Genomic DNA, 16,882 nt, shown 5'->3' with positions numbered 1-16,882 from the left:
CATTACTCAGTTAAGTGTGAGTCAACAACTTACAGGTAACAGAAACCTCAAAGAAATTGTAAAACAATTGGATTATCTAAGAGATTGAATATTTTTATTGCTTTCAAAAATAGCCTCTAGCTGCAACTGAAAAATGCCTGAAGTACAAGTATCTTTGTTCTTCTCCTGTCACATTCAAGAATTCAGCATCAAGCTATGCTTTCCTTCCTTTGTCCTCAACTATCCTGGCTCTTATATAAAGTGACAGATTGCGCACAGATGAATTATCACTCTGGGTACATGAGAATGTCAGATACAGGCAAATTTTAACATTTAATGAAACAAAAAACAAGATTTCATGCATGAGAGCATCAGGGTACTTAGGTTCTCCCCCACCCATAGCTCTTATGTCCAAATGGGGAAAAAGGAGCCTATTTCAAGATTCTTGATTTGTGGTACTGCTTGAGAGTTTTGCTTTAAAAAAAAAATTGAATTAAAAAATACATCAGCCCAAGTTTAAATCTAACCTGTAAGTGAATGAATCTGGCATTCATCCAGCAGAATTTACTGTTAATGTCAGTCTGAATAAAGTGTAGCACTTCAGCCCACATTCCTCAGCATATTACACATCACTGATTGAGCTGCCATACCTCCACGGGGTAAACATTTAGTAGGTTCACTTTCCACGTTCTATAGAGGACTTCAGACACTGTTTGACTAATGCAGACTTCACCATAAGAAGCAGAAAATAAAGTCAACCTTTAGACTACAGACATAAAGCACCCTACGGTAACAAGCATCAATTTTGACATGATGCAACAAACTCAGTTTAAAAATACAGATGTGCCTATGAGTGCTTGATAAAGCATAACATATTCCAGACATTCAAGCTCTTCTGGAGACTTTAAAGTTGCAAACATGCAACTCTTAAGATATTTAGAGCTTAAAAAAATACAAGTACAGCAAAGAAATCTTTATATGAAGTTACAGTGCTTACTGTTATGGGAGATATCCAATATATCAACTGCATCCTAACCTACAGTATTTTAAATGCACTGTTACCTAGCACTCTCCTATTTTAAATCAATCATTATGAAGTGCTTTGGCACAGGGTTTTGCAAGGCTGCTAGTCAGCAACAGCAGCACACAAATACAAAAACTGACTTCAGAAAATATTAAAACCCATAAGTAAAGCAATGCATGCTAGAATATCAAAGGAAATAATTTTAATGACAAGAAAAGGTTAAAAGCATAAAAAAAACTGTAAAAAGACATCTGCACTGTAGTGAAAACCAAAGCACTGAAGTGAAAGACAAGAACATGGACAACAAACTGGGAAGTATCTCATTCCCAAATGCTAGCAGCAAGAATCACTGCTGTATTTTTGCTATCTTTGTATTTTGAATTACTATAATGAAGTGCAGTTACAGAAGATAGCTTTCAAGTCCATCATTAAGCAATTAAAAAAAGTCTTTAGCTATTAACATCCTAATTGAACATCTGAGAAATTTTCTTATACATTGCTCATAGTCATCACCACGTGATACCAAAGGTATGGCTTTCAGTTATACAGAGATAAACACTACAATTGTACATGTTTAGCCTGTTAGTTTACACTCAATTTTTATTTTCATTTTGGTACCTCTACATATACTGCTGAAAAGCAACTCCTCCCTGTGTGAAAGAGCAAGAAACACATGTGGAGAAGATCTCACTGGATTGAAACATCCATTTAGCCTGGGAGCCGCTTCTAGGCGCCGCCCGAGGCAGATATTTAGGCAAGAACCCAAAAAGGCAAGCAGATAAATGCAATTTTCCTACAGTATCCTCCAATCTGCCAGCAACCAGCAGCTTGAGGAGTTCCTGCACAAGAAGAAATAACTTAGTGTTTAATGATGCAAGAGAATTTTTTTTAAGAACTGGTCCATTTATCTTCCTTTCAAGAAATTACTTATATCACATAGTTCTGAAGTTTTCATAAATTCTGGGTGGTTAATTTGGAGTTACTTACCCAGGGAAGAGACTTTTTAAAATTATCAAATATGAAGCATCAATCACCCTGGCTTCTAAAGAGATATGATTTTGAATCTCAAGAGCAGTCCTGATTTAAGAACACACATTAGAAACACCTGGAAGCCAGCACAAGCATGAAGGAGCAGCTGCAGGAGTCAGTCTTCTCCTCCAAGAACTACAGTGAGCAATCTGCAAGTGAGTGCTTTACATTCCACTAACTGAAAGTCACTGAACTTCTGTCATTTAATCATACAGAAGAGCAAATATCATCAAAGTATATTCAAACAGTGCAACTGTTAGCATTGATACTGAACACACACTGCCAGTTAGAATAGTTACTGGTTACTGCTTTTTGTAGAGCAGAAATGAGTAAAATCAGATTAAGCCTACAGGGGACAAGCTTCTACAAGTCAGGCATGTCTCTACCCTGGCTGTGCTTTGTTATCCTAGTCTAAGGTGAGTGCTCCTTTCCTTTGCTGCAGTACCTGTGAAACACAAACCAGCAGAATCTCTGATTAACAACAAGCCCGATGAACATGAACTGTCACAGCACCTAACAACAGCTCAGCATTTTTTGCTGCAAGGGATTGACAATTTATTTTGCATGTTACATCAACAGAATACAAAATTAAAAATGAAGTATTTGCAGAAATTCAGCCAGACTGGAGGGGAAGGAACCCTGCCCCCCAAAACATGTCAGCATTCAACATCAGCATACAAGAGAGAACTTGAGAATACTATGAAGTTGTAGTTGCCAGTTGTACAATCCATGAAATGGAGCCTCAGTTTTGACAGACAAATGCACCGTGAAGAAAGACTCAGAGCTTCCTATTGAAAAGGGCCATCCAAATCCTCCACAGGAAAATTGCAGACTAAATCTCTGTCCTGCCTAAACCTTCAAACTGAGACTCATTACTAGGTGTGAGCTAACAAGAACCAGTTAAAGTTATGCTTATGATATTCTTCCTCAGTAATACTGGAACTTTATGAAACTAAATTACAGCAGACATTCTTTGAGCATTTGGTGATATCCATATTAAACGAGTAAATCAAAGATTTAGAATAATGTAGTTATAACCATTATCAAGATAGGAAAATCTAGGGGAATAAAAATTCTTAGAATTAAAAATTCTTCCATTATTTCAGGTTCCAGAGAGCAGCCTGTATTCAAGCAGCAGTTCAGGCCCAATAAGCTTTGGGAGTCATAAGGTTACTGTCTTTTTTTTAACAAGTCAGCCTGCTTACAAAAGGAGGCAAGCAGAACATCACCTCTGAGACACCAAAAGCACCAATTCATACAGGAGTAACCAAGCCCTTTTGGTATTGTGAGCACAGCAGTTTTAACTTGACCCTCACTGCTGTAAGCAAGCTGCAGAGACCAGATGGACTGGGGTTCTCTCTGCCATGCCAAGTATTTTCCCACGGAAGGAAAAACACTTTGTTATCCTGCCTCTCTTCCTTCAATTAGGCCAGAAATTCTGCAAGGCAAGATCTAGCTAAAAAGTGATTCTCTGATATTTAAACCAGAATAAAACCCTCCATTAACACATTGCTTCCCAAGAGGACCACCCCAGGACCTCTAATGAGCAGCACAAGGTGAGTGCTGTGCATGCAGAAGAAAGAAGGGTGTAGATTGCTGCTGAAACTTCACGGTCGGAAAAGTGTTCTGTGTGTTACCTGTTCTTGTACAAATTACTTCCATCATGCTGTGAAACCTACAGAAATGCTTAAAGAGATTTGACAGGAAAACAGCATCAACAAAGTAACGCCACAGGTGGCAAAATAAATACCTTGCCACTTTGAGACACTGATATCACACAGGTATTCTCCTGTAATGAATCCCATCAGTGGCCCACCAGGAATGATTAAGCTACATTAGTTCAAGCATCAACAACACCCTAACATTAGCTCCTTTAGCAGACATTGGAAGACAGCACTAGTCCAATACTTCATTATTTTTACTGTGAACATTTAACTCTTACACTGTGTCTATTTCAGTATGCTTCTAAACTGACTGCCTTTGCCAATGTTTATTTCAGAAAAAAACTGAAAGTCATCACCTTCAGTTTTCTTATCTGGCTATGTAACAACAGCCAGCAATTCTGAAATTAGCTGCTTCTGACAAAGCATTTTCTTCAGAGACCTTCTGACAATATTTTCACTTCTTCCCTTATCAGTCAGAAGCACAGTATGTGACAACATTTCAGATGCACTGAAATGCCCCTCAAGCCAGAAACTGAGAAGTTAGTTCCATAGCCAGTAATTATCAGTGATTTTCTTGAATTGAATTGCTGTGATCAGGTGAGCAAAAAGCTATGAAGGTTATTTAGGATACCAAAATAAGCACTTGGAAGAGTATCACTGCATCTCAGAGGGAGAAATATTATTTTTATATAAACTACAATTGAGACTGAAAAGTGTATTTATAATGAAATTAAATATTAAATAACAGAACCATAGGAAAACCATCAAACTACAGATTTGGAAGCTAGAAAAACAGGTCAGTGAACTAAAGAGAGCTGCAACAGTAAGAAGTAAAGATTCAAAATAAAAAGGCAAGTGGAAGCAGGGAAGAAAGAGGGAGAAAAGGTAATCAGGGCAAGTCAAACAGTTAGGAGAGCAAAGCATTAAAGAGAGAAGGGTCAGGAACTGCATGAGGGAGTGAAGAGGATAAAGGAATTATTGGCTAAAAATACCCAAAAGAAAGGTAACAGCAGATTTTTTTTTTTTTGGTACATTTAATACAACATCTGAAAAACAGAAAGAGCATTTCTGGAAATGCCGTACTTTTCAAGGGGGAAAAAAAAGAAATATAGGAAGAAAAGAATCAAGAAACTACATCTACAGCAAGCAACTGCCAAAGCCCTGCAGTTTCTCTTGGCAGAACAACACTTCCACTGACAAACTAATGCCATGGGATCACTGTCTTATGATGACAACTTTTAGAAAAGAGGAAGAAAAAGGGGAAAACAAATTAAAAGCTTCAGACTCTCAAGCTCCCTTTTCCACGTATGCGAGCAAATCATCCAGCCTGTGATGACTCTCTCCTTAGTTCATGCTCCAAATACAGTGTACTAGAGAAATGCTTTAACCTAAAGTACCAGAAGTAAAGCAGTTATATTAGCCAAGACCCCTACATGGCTCATCTTACCCCTCTGGAAAGGGCTATGACAATAGCCCTTGTGGCAATGCTAGGGTAGCTCCTTCCAAAATGACACATCCAGCCCTGAACTGCGCTGTCCTGCCTTTTGCAGCCATGCACCGAAGTACCTCCAGCATGCAGGATGTCCTGCCAGGGGCACTGCAGCTCAGCCATGCACCAGCAGTCCCTGTAGCCAGCACAGCAGCTGCCCTTCAGTGCAGGTTGGTTAAACACCATTCAAAGCAAAAACCCAGCCTACATCCATCTTTCCACAATCACAACTAATTTGGTCACCACACGTGTGAGGATTTTTTAGGAGAGCAGCATTCCTGTGTGAGTTCTGAACAATATGCTGCCATTTTCACTCCTCTTCAGAGCACAGCCATTTTGAGTGGGCAGGACAGATGGATGGATGCAACGCCAGTTTACTGACCTATGTGCATTTCAGCTGCAGTTAATAATGGCTAACATTTCATATTGTTCACTGAAAAATGCACCAGGAGTGGCAAGGATGATGGGTTCTAAACGTATTCCAAAAACTCTCTGTACTTCTGGCTTCTGAATATCAATTTATCAAGTTAAAAGAATGAGGAATTTTGTTTCCAAGGCAGCTGGGGAGAAGAAAAAAAAAACCCAAACCAAAGTTTATTACTTTCCCCTTTGGTGAACAGTTTAATATCCCATTAAACCTTTGCAGTGATGCTTATCAGTACATACATACTGAGCTAAGTCCAAAGATGTAAGTAACTTGCTCAGCATTCATGGCAACAGGCCTCCCATTGACAAAGGTTGAATTTTACGTGTTTCAATAAAAGGCACAAATGCAGCTAACAAGACAAGATGAATAACATTCCATTGCTCTCACTCCATTACACATATTCCACTACTGTATTTCACAATGGGCTCCAACTGACTGCCACGAAAGGTTCGCCTACTTCACCCTGCCCACATGTTTTTGCATTGTCCTTTTCACTGGATCCAAAGGAAAACCAAAAATTACCAGCTGCTACTCCACGTGAACAATATAAAAGTGAAGGCAGAAATGAATGACTGGCAGAGTAGGAAGAGTGAGACTGTATAAACATTTTTTCTTTCTAGGTTGCTTTCCCTCTCCTTACACACACACCAACTCCATTACGAGCATAAGGTCTCCCAGGAAACACCAGGCAGGATATTCTAACACCAAAAAGCAAAAACTAAATTTTGTTATTTTCTATCTGGGTATCTATCTATTTTACTGTTGTTAAAAGTGAGGGAGGAATAAGAAAGAACAGATAAGGAAATAAATATTCCTAGCTAATTATCTTTTCTAAATATGCACATCACAGCAGTAGCATTTCCCTTTCCCAGTATACAGCTGTATGGCATATCTGATTCAAGATCATTGCACACTGCCAAGCAAAGGGCATGCTCAGTACATACAGATACAAACAGACTGGTATTTACCTGTGTCAGAAGTTTATCAGAACAATTGAAGAACCACATTCCAATGAAGATAAGCAGGCAGGCAGAAATGACAGCAGAAAAAAGAAAAAAATCTCAGTTATAATCAAAGTTATCATATTAAGAGACACACAACAGCAAGTACAATTAACATTAAACCTGTTATTTCAGGGTCACTCAAGAAGTGACAGAATTGCTTGTGCCTAGGAAGAGAGAGGTATTGACGCAGATACAACATCCAATTATTTTATTCAAAAGTATTATTAGAGTCATGGATTTATCACATGTGACTGTGTGGACCATTCAAAGGCACCCTGCAAGGTAAGTGCACAGTTAAAAAAAAGGTTTGCTTGCAAGCTTAGTAGAAGTAATTCACATATTGGATATAAAGTGGTGTTTCTAAAGCTCATTTTAGCATAGACAAGGTTAGATGTCTACAGGATAGCACCCAGGGTCACTGCCTTTTCTCCACCAATCACAGAAACAGCAGAATGAATCCTGAACTAAGGTTAGCATCTATGAATATCCTTCCCTCCTATAAAGCAGACTTTTCAGTGGCCAGCATAAGCCAAAATGAAAGCTCATAAAACAAAGCAAGCACAAGCACACAAAACCCCCAAATTTATAGAAGAATTCTGGTAGCTAAAATCTACTATGTAGAGCAACTACTGGTACTATGACTTTTCAAGGCTACTCAAACTGAGACCCTTACTGGAAAGGATTTTAGTAGCACCTTTTGTGTTCCTGTGCTTTGTGCTGGTTTCTGAGCCCATCCATTTCTCTGATCTCACCTCTCCTGTATTCTTTTCTCTATTCTTTCAGGTACTTTTCCTTTTGGTTTCCCAAACTGGCACATAGCAAACCTTCCAGGTGTTCTCCTTTGCCCTATTCCCAGAAGACACAGTTAGCAAAGAAGTTCCAAGCAAGAGGAAAGCATAAGAAGATGGGTAGAAGGTGAAGGCAATGGATACCAAGTATACAGAATTAATCTGAGCAGCAGATGTCCCAGTAAAGAATGCAGAGTCTTCTAGCACACCATACTGTAAGGAAAGCTGAGATCTACAGCATACACAAAAAGGTCAATCTGGCACCTTTAGGAAAGCCAGAGATAACAAGATTTAAAGAAAAAAATAACTCCAAGGAGAAATCATTATATATTATCGTAAGCTGCACAGACTAACCTTAAAATAATTTTAGCTTCAGATATTTTTACTTTAATTTCAAAAACTCAAAAAAAGTGCACAGTATCTAGCAACTCCCATTGAAGATAAAAAAAATGCTTTTTTTAAAGATTTGAACCTTTGCTCAATTACACAGCAGAAGGTACCTTAAGAAACTGGAATATTATCATCTTATTGCTGTTTTAGCATTTATCCAAATTATTTTCTTGCCACCCTGAATTAAGAGAAAATTAGACAGTTTTCAGTCTCAAAATGCCACTTGTCCATAAAAGAAAGTTTTTACCAGGATTGAAAGGTATTCCAGGTTTTGTTTTTAAAGCAAGTGGTTACTCAGACTGATTTGAAACTCCCTTTACCAGTTAGGTGCCTGGTTTTTTCTTCAAAGGCCTTTTTGTATAATCATTAAACTGCCTACAAAACACTCATTTCCATACAACAAGCATAGAAGACAAATAATCCATTTTTTCAACAAACACTTCCCTGTTTTATTTTACATTTGCACCAATTTAGAGCAAGATGAAGCTGCCACTAATATCAGCACTGCAAGTAGGTATCTAAAATGCAAATGCAGCTTAAAAAAAAAAATCACAAACCAAACAAAATCCCCCAAACAACAAGAAGCCATCCTCTGACTACGTGCATTTAATGCTTAGAGAAAAGCAAAGAAGTCACACAGATTCTTAAACTTCCCATACAGCACACTGTGGCCAAAAAGAGGAATTAAAAATGCATAAAGCTTGCTTGCATAACCAGAAATTCCTCACTCTCAGTGCAGAAAGGCTCAATGTTATCAGCACCAACCTTGCCCCCAGAGGGCTCTTTATACGTGGAATTATCTGTAACAGTCACACTGCGACAGAAAAGCCTCCCTTGTTTATTGCTGGGAACTCAAACAAGAAAGCTATAAAGTGTAAATACAGGTCTGGACCATTCATTATTTTTCTCGCAAGGTTCATCCCATCTGGGAGTTATTCAACCACTGCAACAATTAAGGATACCTTGAGAATATCATACCTGAGCAAAATTTATTCTAGTACACCACACTGCTGACACTGCAGACTCAGCTGAACACCACCCTGCCCCAGCAGCTTTAAAGCTTTTTCTGCCTTTCCTTCCCTCGACACTCCCCTCCTTTTTGGGGTCCATGGACTTGGAGAGGCAGATGATTCTCTGGTCAGACACACAGGTCAGGCAAGCACCTACTGACAACTTTGCCCCAGAAGTCTAGCTCTAAACATCTTTTAAGTTAAAAGCTAAATCGAGGTAAAATGGAAATAAGCAATACCAGACCAGGCCTCTGCAGAATCAGTCTGGAAGAAAGTGGAATAGTCACCATGATACATACATGCAAAAAGCAACCTTAATGCATTAACTACTTCCATCAACTCTGTCCTCCCAAGAAACCCATTTATAAGGTCAGTATAAAGCTCTGCCTAACTTACTGAGTTCATTTCACCACTGTCATGTACAAACACAATCTGCATTCTTGTGGGGTATCACTGTCCCTTGCCGGCCCCACTCCCCACTAATCTTAACTACCGTTAGTTTGGCCAGCTGTGGATTCAGCTTCACTTCCAGACATTCACAGACAGAAGTCGTTTCCCCCGTGCACATTAACTCGGCACGATGCGGAGCAGCAGAGGCTGCTCCCGGCAGGTGCCCGCGCCGCTGGGATCGGTTATTTCAGGAGTTAGCTGGACACAGGTCGGAGCAGCAGAGGCTGCTCCCGGCAGGTGCCCGCGCCGCTGGGATCGGTTATTTCAGGAATTAGCTGGAGCAGCAGAGGCAGCTCCCGGCAGGTGCCCGCGCCGCTGGGATCGGTTATTTCATGAATTAGCTGGAGCAGCAGAGGCAGCTCCCGGCAGGTACCCGCGCCGCTGGGATCGGTTATTTCATGAATTAGCTGGAGCAGCCGAGGCTGCCCCCCGCAGGTGCCCGCGCCGCTGGGATCGGTTACTTCAGGACACCGCGGCCGCCCCGGCGCTGGGCAGGGATGGAGAGGAGGCGGCGGCTCAGCCGCGCCACCTGCCGGCCGCGCCCGCGCCGCCGCTGCGAGCGGGACACGCCACCGCACCCGCGCTGTCACCGCCTCGCTCCGCCGTGCCCCGCGGGACGGCCCTCCCGCCCACCTCGCACAGGGATGCGGCTGGGGAGGGAAACATCCCATCCCTCCCGGAGCCGCCGAGCCGCGGGCAGAGCCCGCACGGCCGCCCGGAAGGCGGCACCGCCCCGCTGCGGCCGCCAGGGAGCGCTGCGGGCCCGGGCGCCGCTGCCGCAGGGCCCCAGCCCAGGGACCCTCCCCGTGCGGGCCCCGAGCCGCGCTCGGCGCCACCGCACACCTGCTGCAGATAAATAACTACACGCAAGAACCGCGAGACACGCACACAGAACGGCAGGCAGCGGTCCAGGCTCCCCCACCTTCCTCCCTACAGAAAACGGCTTTATCTCCCGGAAAACAGCCTGAGAACGGAGGCACAACGACTCAGCTGTCTGGCCTTCACCCACAGTGATAACGGCTAGGCGCACTGGCACAGGAATATCTCGGCTTTACACAGAGACTGGGTGCATAAATAAGAGCATCAGAACGGACAAAACCCGACTGACAGCAAAAGGCAGTTTTGTGGATGACGGTGGAGCACAGCCGGATATGGGAAACCACGGCTTGCTGGGCACATCTATCCCCAGCTGCCGTGCATCACCCTAGGCCTGGGCCACACACCGGTTTGTACATCCCCGCCTAGCAGCCTTCTGTTCCTACAGTCCCACTGCATAGAGAGAGTGCCAAGGGAAAACTCACAGGGACAGAGTCCTACCAAAATTCTGAGAAAAGTAACCTTTAGCCTGGGACATGTTCCCACCAGCAACTCATTTCTGATTGCCCTGAGAAGGAGCTGCCTCCAGGACGCTATACCAACCCCACTACCACTACCAGCCTCTTCCCCAGGGCATCCACCAGTCACTCGCTACACTTTCAGGCCTAGAAAGACCTTGGAGCCAAAACCTCTGTTGGTTTTTCCCTCCTACCAAATATTTAAGGCTGTGTGCACGCAGGAGAAGCCCAGAAAAATCTCCCTGGTTCTGCACATACAGGAAGCCCGCAGAGCTTTGATTGCTGGAACCTGCTAGTGAATGGAGGCAGAAAGAGACAGTGATCTGAATCAGACTGAGCACACCATGTTTTTCTTGGGAGAGTAACCTGCAAAACGCCACAGCAGACAGGCTGCAGTACGCCACGCTTGCCAATTCAAGTCAAGCTTAAGTAACACGCGCTCCTCCCCTCAGTCCTCTCATCAGCAAAAAAGCCACAGGCAAGGGTAGCAAGACACTGGTGTCACACCAGAAAATCCAAACTTCATGAGAAAGGAGAAAGATTACAATTTCAATTTATGGTGGCATAATGTATAAGAGACCTTTTTTTTTTGTTTTCCTTTCCAAACACTAAATTGACATTATATTTAAGAAACCTTCTCTTTTCCCCCACTCTAAAGCCATTGTCATTTCTCAGACCGAAGCAATCTTTTTATCAATCAGATTACCAGACTCTCTCTCTTATGTTTTCCTGAAAACTCCCCTAAATTTAGTCCTTTCTATTGCTAGGAGGGCATTAGCCAGTCAACAAAAAATGCATGCCCACAGCATTGCAGCAGCCTTATTGAGAAACGACTCTTATCCCTTGGGCCAGCCTCACAGCATATGACAGGAAATAAAAACAACCCAAAGAGGTGTTTAGCAGAAGCTGCCAAAGGGTCACTGCACTCTCACCTCCAACCCAGTCCAACTTTGGTAGCTGGTGGTTACCTGTGAGCAAATACTAAATCAGTGAGATGCTGTGCACTCAAATCCTGCCACGGTTTCCAGGGATACCACAAGAAACAAGCCATTGCTGAACCTAGCTTAAGAAAATACCCACAAGTGTGGGTATGTACACAGGGCACACAAGTGAGGTTTTATTTCAGAACACAGATTTAAGTCTTAATTTTCAAGACTTTTTACTGTTAGAATACATTTAAAAATCGAGTTTTATGGATCTTTTTAGCATTTCTTTATGAAAAATGTGACACTTAAAGTGAGTGCACTCCCCTGTGCAACCATTTTCAGTGTTGGTGAGTGAACATGCAGCTTAGTGTTTTTCCTTTTTGTGAACACACAAAACACTTGAAGGTATTGTTGTTTGGTTTTTTCCTTGTTTTTTTATGTTTGTTTGTTTTAACAGAGCATCAGCCAACATGGCACAGACTTGTTCTTCAACTGCCAAAAGCATCACTAGTATAAAAGTGATGTCAGCACTGTTTTGTTAGTAACACTGGCCTTCCCTCTGAACAGGCAGAACATACACATTGCCAGGTCAAGCATTAATGGAAACTATTGTTAGTTTTCTTAGCCCAGCAGCGTGAAAACTTGTAAGACAAAACATCATCCAAAAAAATCTGGATTTACCTCAATCACTCCAACTCACATGAAAATCCATATGTTCAGAAACTCAAGTGACTAAAGAAACAGCAAATGTAATCTCAAAAAAAAAAAGGGATCAAGCCTTGATTTTTTTTTCACTCCTCCACTTCACTTTCTCCCTCACTGACTTACCTACACCTGCACTGGAACATAGTATTTAACAGAAAAAGATGTGCCTGCAGTATTGTGAACTCAATGAAAAACAGGTACTTTATGCAACCTACTCTTCCAAATTTAGTATGGAATCAGCTGTCATAACAGAATTTGATACAAGAGTCTGAATCTTTTGTTACTGTGCCAACCTGGAGTTTTGTTTACTATGGCAGTTTCAATACAGCACATAGACTCCACAAGTTATCTGATCAAACCCAAATGTATACTTTTAAATTATCAAAGCAATGTTTTATTCAATTATTTCACTGAATCATCTTAGCTTTCCTGAAGTAGTTGAGTTCTTTCTACTATCTACTTCACAAAAAAGTGAAGCAGGCAGTGAGTTTTCTTCATGAGAAAAATCTCTGAAAATCCTTTGCCAGGATGCTCAGGGAAAAATACTGATGGGTAATTCTTAATTGACCAAATGTGTCTTGCTGTATGTTTTAAAAGTTAGAGAATTGAAAGTTTCTGCCTTCAACATACAAATAATAACATGGGAAGTCAAATAAAATGAAAAAAAAATGAAAATAGGTAGGTAAAATGTAAGAGTTCAAAACCACTTAGTTAATTGTAATACAGGTGTTACCAACCACAAAATAACAGAAAAAAATTAGACTGGAAGGGTCCTTTGGCTTCCATCTAGTCTAACCTCCTGCTCAAATGAAGGTGAGCTTCAAAAGTACATGAGGCTGCCTTCTGAAGCAATGGTACAAGAATAGACAGAGCCCAAAGCTCACAAGCACTACTACCCTGACAGAGCACCACAAGTTGGAAGGTGCCATCCAAAAGACTCAGCTTTAGGAATGCTGAAGAGCAGTGAACAGAAATGGTGCCTTTGGACTTTGCAATTCAGACCAGCAAAAGCCATTTGTGATCCCCCCACCCTTAACTAAAACAGCACAAGTTATTTTCTGGAACAGCAGGAAGAAAAAGAATAGAGCATCCAAAGAATCAGTAATCAATTTCCAAAATATTACAGCTCTAGGATATGAGAACCTTTTTAGAAAAAACTTTATGGCTCATCAAAAGTACAGTTACAAAAGTACAGCAGGCAACTTGTCAGAACATACCTTATATTAAGCTGTGTTTCAAAAATTACTTCAGCTATTTGGTTTCTGCACTCCTGGTTGGAGAGCAAACCAGAATTTCAGCTCTCTGCAAGCAGTAACCTTTAGTATGTCCTATTTATTTTATTGTGACAGTTTAAGGTAAGAGACCACACTAGCCTGAAAAATAAAAACTGTAACTCTCCTCCCTCATGGATATTTTTAAGGAGGAAAGTCTCATGCCCTCAGACATCTACTGGCAAAGGTGACCAAGGCAACAGCCAAAGACAGCAAGAAACTCAGTACCTGAAACCTTTTCATAAATGTCCAAACTGAATTTGAACTAGGGCAGGGGGGTATCAAAGGGAGAAATGACAGTGAAAACACCACCAAATACATCACACAGGAGGCAACAGGTTTTGTAGTACTGTCCCAGATAAACACCCTGCTGTCTTGCCTTGCAAATGTAAATAGGACTAGGTCCTAGCTCCGAAGCACCCTGAAACCTCAAGAATTCAACACAGTAACTGTACCAGTAGATTAGATAATTAAATCCAATTACATATTTAAAAACAACGGTCACAAAACAATTATGTTGTAATTAGGTATGCTATCATGATCTGAGGTGCAGACAGCATTGAAAGAAGGCCATATCCAAACTGACAAGAGAGATGCTATCTAAAAAATAACCCCAGAGACTGATCTAAGACATTCATGCCAAGTAGAATTCATTTGAAAAATGCCACATCTGTAATACATACACATATACATAGTATCACCAAAAAAACAAAGGCAAGAATTAGATACTTTAGTCTGAAGTTAAAAACGCGCCTATGAATCTGCAGAAGTTTTATATGCTTCTGTGCTGTTCTGTAATACACGAATGACCACCTTCACAAAGCTCGTCACCTGTGTAGTTTGGGACTGCTTTCTAATTTATCACTCTGAACCACTGTTTCAGTCCAAGTGTTTAGATGAATGCTGCCTGAATTAAACCACTATTAGCAGTGTTCAAAGCTATATATTTAATTCATAACTCAGTGGGTACAGCTCTGTACAATCACAAGTCAAAAGCAAAATAGAGCAGAAAAGGAGAACAGAAATATTAAAGATGTAGAAATTAACATTGTTACTACTACAAGAGAAAAAAAAGCAAGCCGGTTACATGAAGACTGCAAGTGAACTGGAGATGTATCTTAGCCTTACATCATCACATTTAACATTATTCTCAAAACGTCTGTGTTACCTAAGTACAATATTAAGTGGTTTTGAAGTCTATTAACACCAGTTACTTTTTTTCTGCACTCACTGCCAATACTAAATGCACTTTTCTATACTTTAGCTTCCAACAGTTAAAGACTGGTATTTCTAATGTTCCAAAAACTTGATGGTCACAAAGTTATGATGGAATTTTCCTTTTTTTTTCCTCAAGTTGTACTCTAGACTGAACTCTAACAGCAAGGTTAGACATGCTGGAAATATTTGCAATACATGTTTGCTGAGGTTAAGAATAGCCCAAAGATAAGCAGTTGCCTAAACTTGGCAGTTATGAATTGGGACTCTACACAGGCACAAAACATTCTTCTGATGCTCAGACTCATTTGTTCTCAAACACTGACTGTCCTGGCTCCAAAGCCATACAAAAGTTTAATGAGGTGACAATCCCTTGCTGTCACAAAGTTTTGAGAGATTCAGGTCACAGAGAGGGAAAAAAAAAAGTAACAAACCATGGGTAATTTGACACAACAGGAACTCACTGAAGAGAATTAGATAATAGGTGCTGAGACTTGGGTTTTTCCCGTCATCAAGATAAAAATCTTACTTTCTTCCCAACACTAAATGAGAAGCTCACACTTGGTATCAGAAAATGTGTGTACATTTGATCTCTGAATCTTGGGTAGAATTTAAAGAAAACCTCTTGGTAAAATACATTTTTTAGGGGAGTCACAGTCATTTTTTTCCCAAAGCTTTCAGAAACCTGAAACATGTTAAAGTAGTCTTACCTTTATATGCATCCATGTAAAACTAAACTTGAAGGAGTAGGCTAGTGCAGAAAGGAGAGTTTTAACAAAGCATGTAATGTTATCCATGGCAATTAAGTCTGCCTTTCATCAGCAATACTGCCATATTAAATCTACCTTCATTAACAGCATAGAATTTCCCATATTTGTCAGAATTATAAATTTTGTAAATTTAGCATTATTTAATCTCACGTGCATTCTGTACCATTTCTCCTGAAGCCACTGTCTTATAACTGAAAAAATAGTCATAGCAGCAATAATTTTCCGAGCCCCTAATACACATCCATCTTGTCATCTTGTCTACAGTGAAACATGTTTTTTAGTTTTGGGGTTTTTTTTTAACATCCCACTTTGGAAAATAAAAAATATTGAATGCCTTGTTTTATACCAGTAGAGCCCATCAGACTCATTATTTCTATTTAAAATTTGATTAAATAACACTCAAACACCCTGAATTCAGGCACTCTAATAGTAACTTAAGTAAGAGTAATTGTACCTGCCTGCTCTGGATTAATTTTATTTAACACCAGTTAGCATAACATGTAAGGTTCCACTAAGTTAAAATGATGCCCTCTTAGGAAGCGGCACTGAATCATTTTTCAGCCATTTTTAACTGAATAAAACCTTTCCCTATAACTGATCATCAGTTTCTGAAAGCAGATGAGGCACATCTAAATTAGTCAGACATTAAAATATTTAATGTTCTTTCTTTTCATCATAGATTCTTACTAGGAAGTACCCAGGTTTCCATCCATTTTAAAAACAAAACCAGAAACAACGGTATTTTGGTCACTGAAAAGGTAAGAGACTTCTATATTCAGTAAAACAGTGTTGCTTCACAACAGCATTCAGGACCATTGTAATGCCATTACATTTCACAATCACTAAGAAAATGGAATTTCCAGATTAAAAAAAGGGCAGGCACAACAATCTGGATATTTCCTCATCACATGTAATGGACAAAAATTATATGACAACAATTTAGACTCAAACTTTACATCAGTAACTGTCCCCTTGTCCGTGTACAGAAGACAGCTTTTTCATTATTTTCTAAAATAGCTTTGTTCCAGAATTAGTTTTCAATGGAATGTTCCCCAACTATTAAAGCATACTACCACTATAAATACTACTGGAAACAAAGTGTTAAATAAATTGTGAAGGCTTAATGGAAGACTTGTTTTCTTCCTCAGACTGACTCTCAAACTAGCCATAATCAACAGTATGATCCTCAAATATTAGCTAATAAAAATGCTAACAGAAGCCATGAAAATTAAGAAAAATCTTACCAATCAGGCAGAATAAATATTCAAAATATACCACAACACAGGAAAGCTTCAAAACCACAAAAAATAAAAACTATATATATAGCTTGAAAGAATCGCAAAATATTTTATTCCTTTCTTACCCTAAAGGACCTGGAAAAAGAGAACTTCAGTTTCTCTCCCCTCC

The 16,882-nt window shown here is 40.2% G+C and overlaps 1 protein-coding gene across 6 annotated transcripts in view; it reads right to left on the bottom strand.

Annotated features, from left to right (window-relative positions):
* The window catches only part of TSC22D1 (TSC22 domain family member 1), a 91,521-nt gene that overhangs the window by 19,540 nt on the left and 55,099 nt on the right, over nt 1-16,882 (bottom strand). Inside the window, exon 1 of one of the 6 annotated variants that reach the window (XM_068182212.1) lies at nt 6,581-6,600. The exons of 4 other annotated variants lie outside the window; for them this stretch is intronic. Coding sequence is in view for 1 of the 2 variants with exons in the window: in XM_068182207.1 (XP_068038308.1) it covers nt 6,577-6,580 (4 nt within the window). In the remaining variant the exon portion in view is untranslated. Of the gene's footprint in view, nt 1-6,561; nt 6,601-16,882 lie in introns of those variants that run through there. One more of the 6 variants, XM_068182207.1, reaches the window with a different exon arrangement.

Source organism: Anomalospiza imberbis, chromosome 2 (genome assembly GCF_031753505.1).
Source record: "Anomalospiza imberbis isolate Cuckoo-Finch-1a 21T00152 chromosome 2, ASM3175350v1, whole genome shotgun sequence".
Classification (NCBI taxonomy): Eukaryota; Metazoa; Chordata; class Aves; order Passeriformes; family Viduidae; genus Anomalospiza; species Anomalospiza imberbis.
Note: the sequence above shows the minus strand (reverse complement) of the source record. Positions and strands in the feature narration are given on the sequence as shown.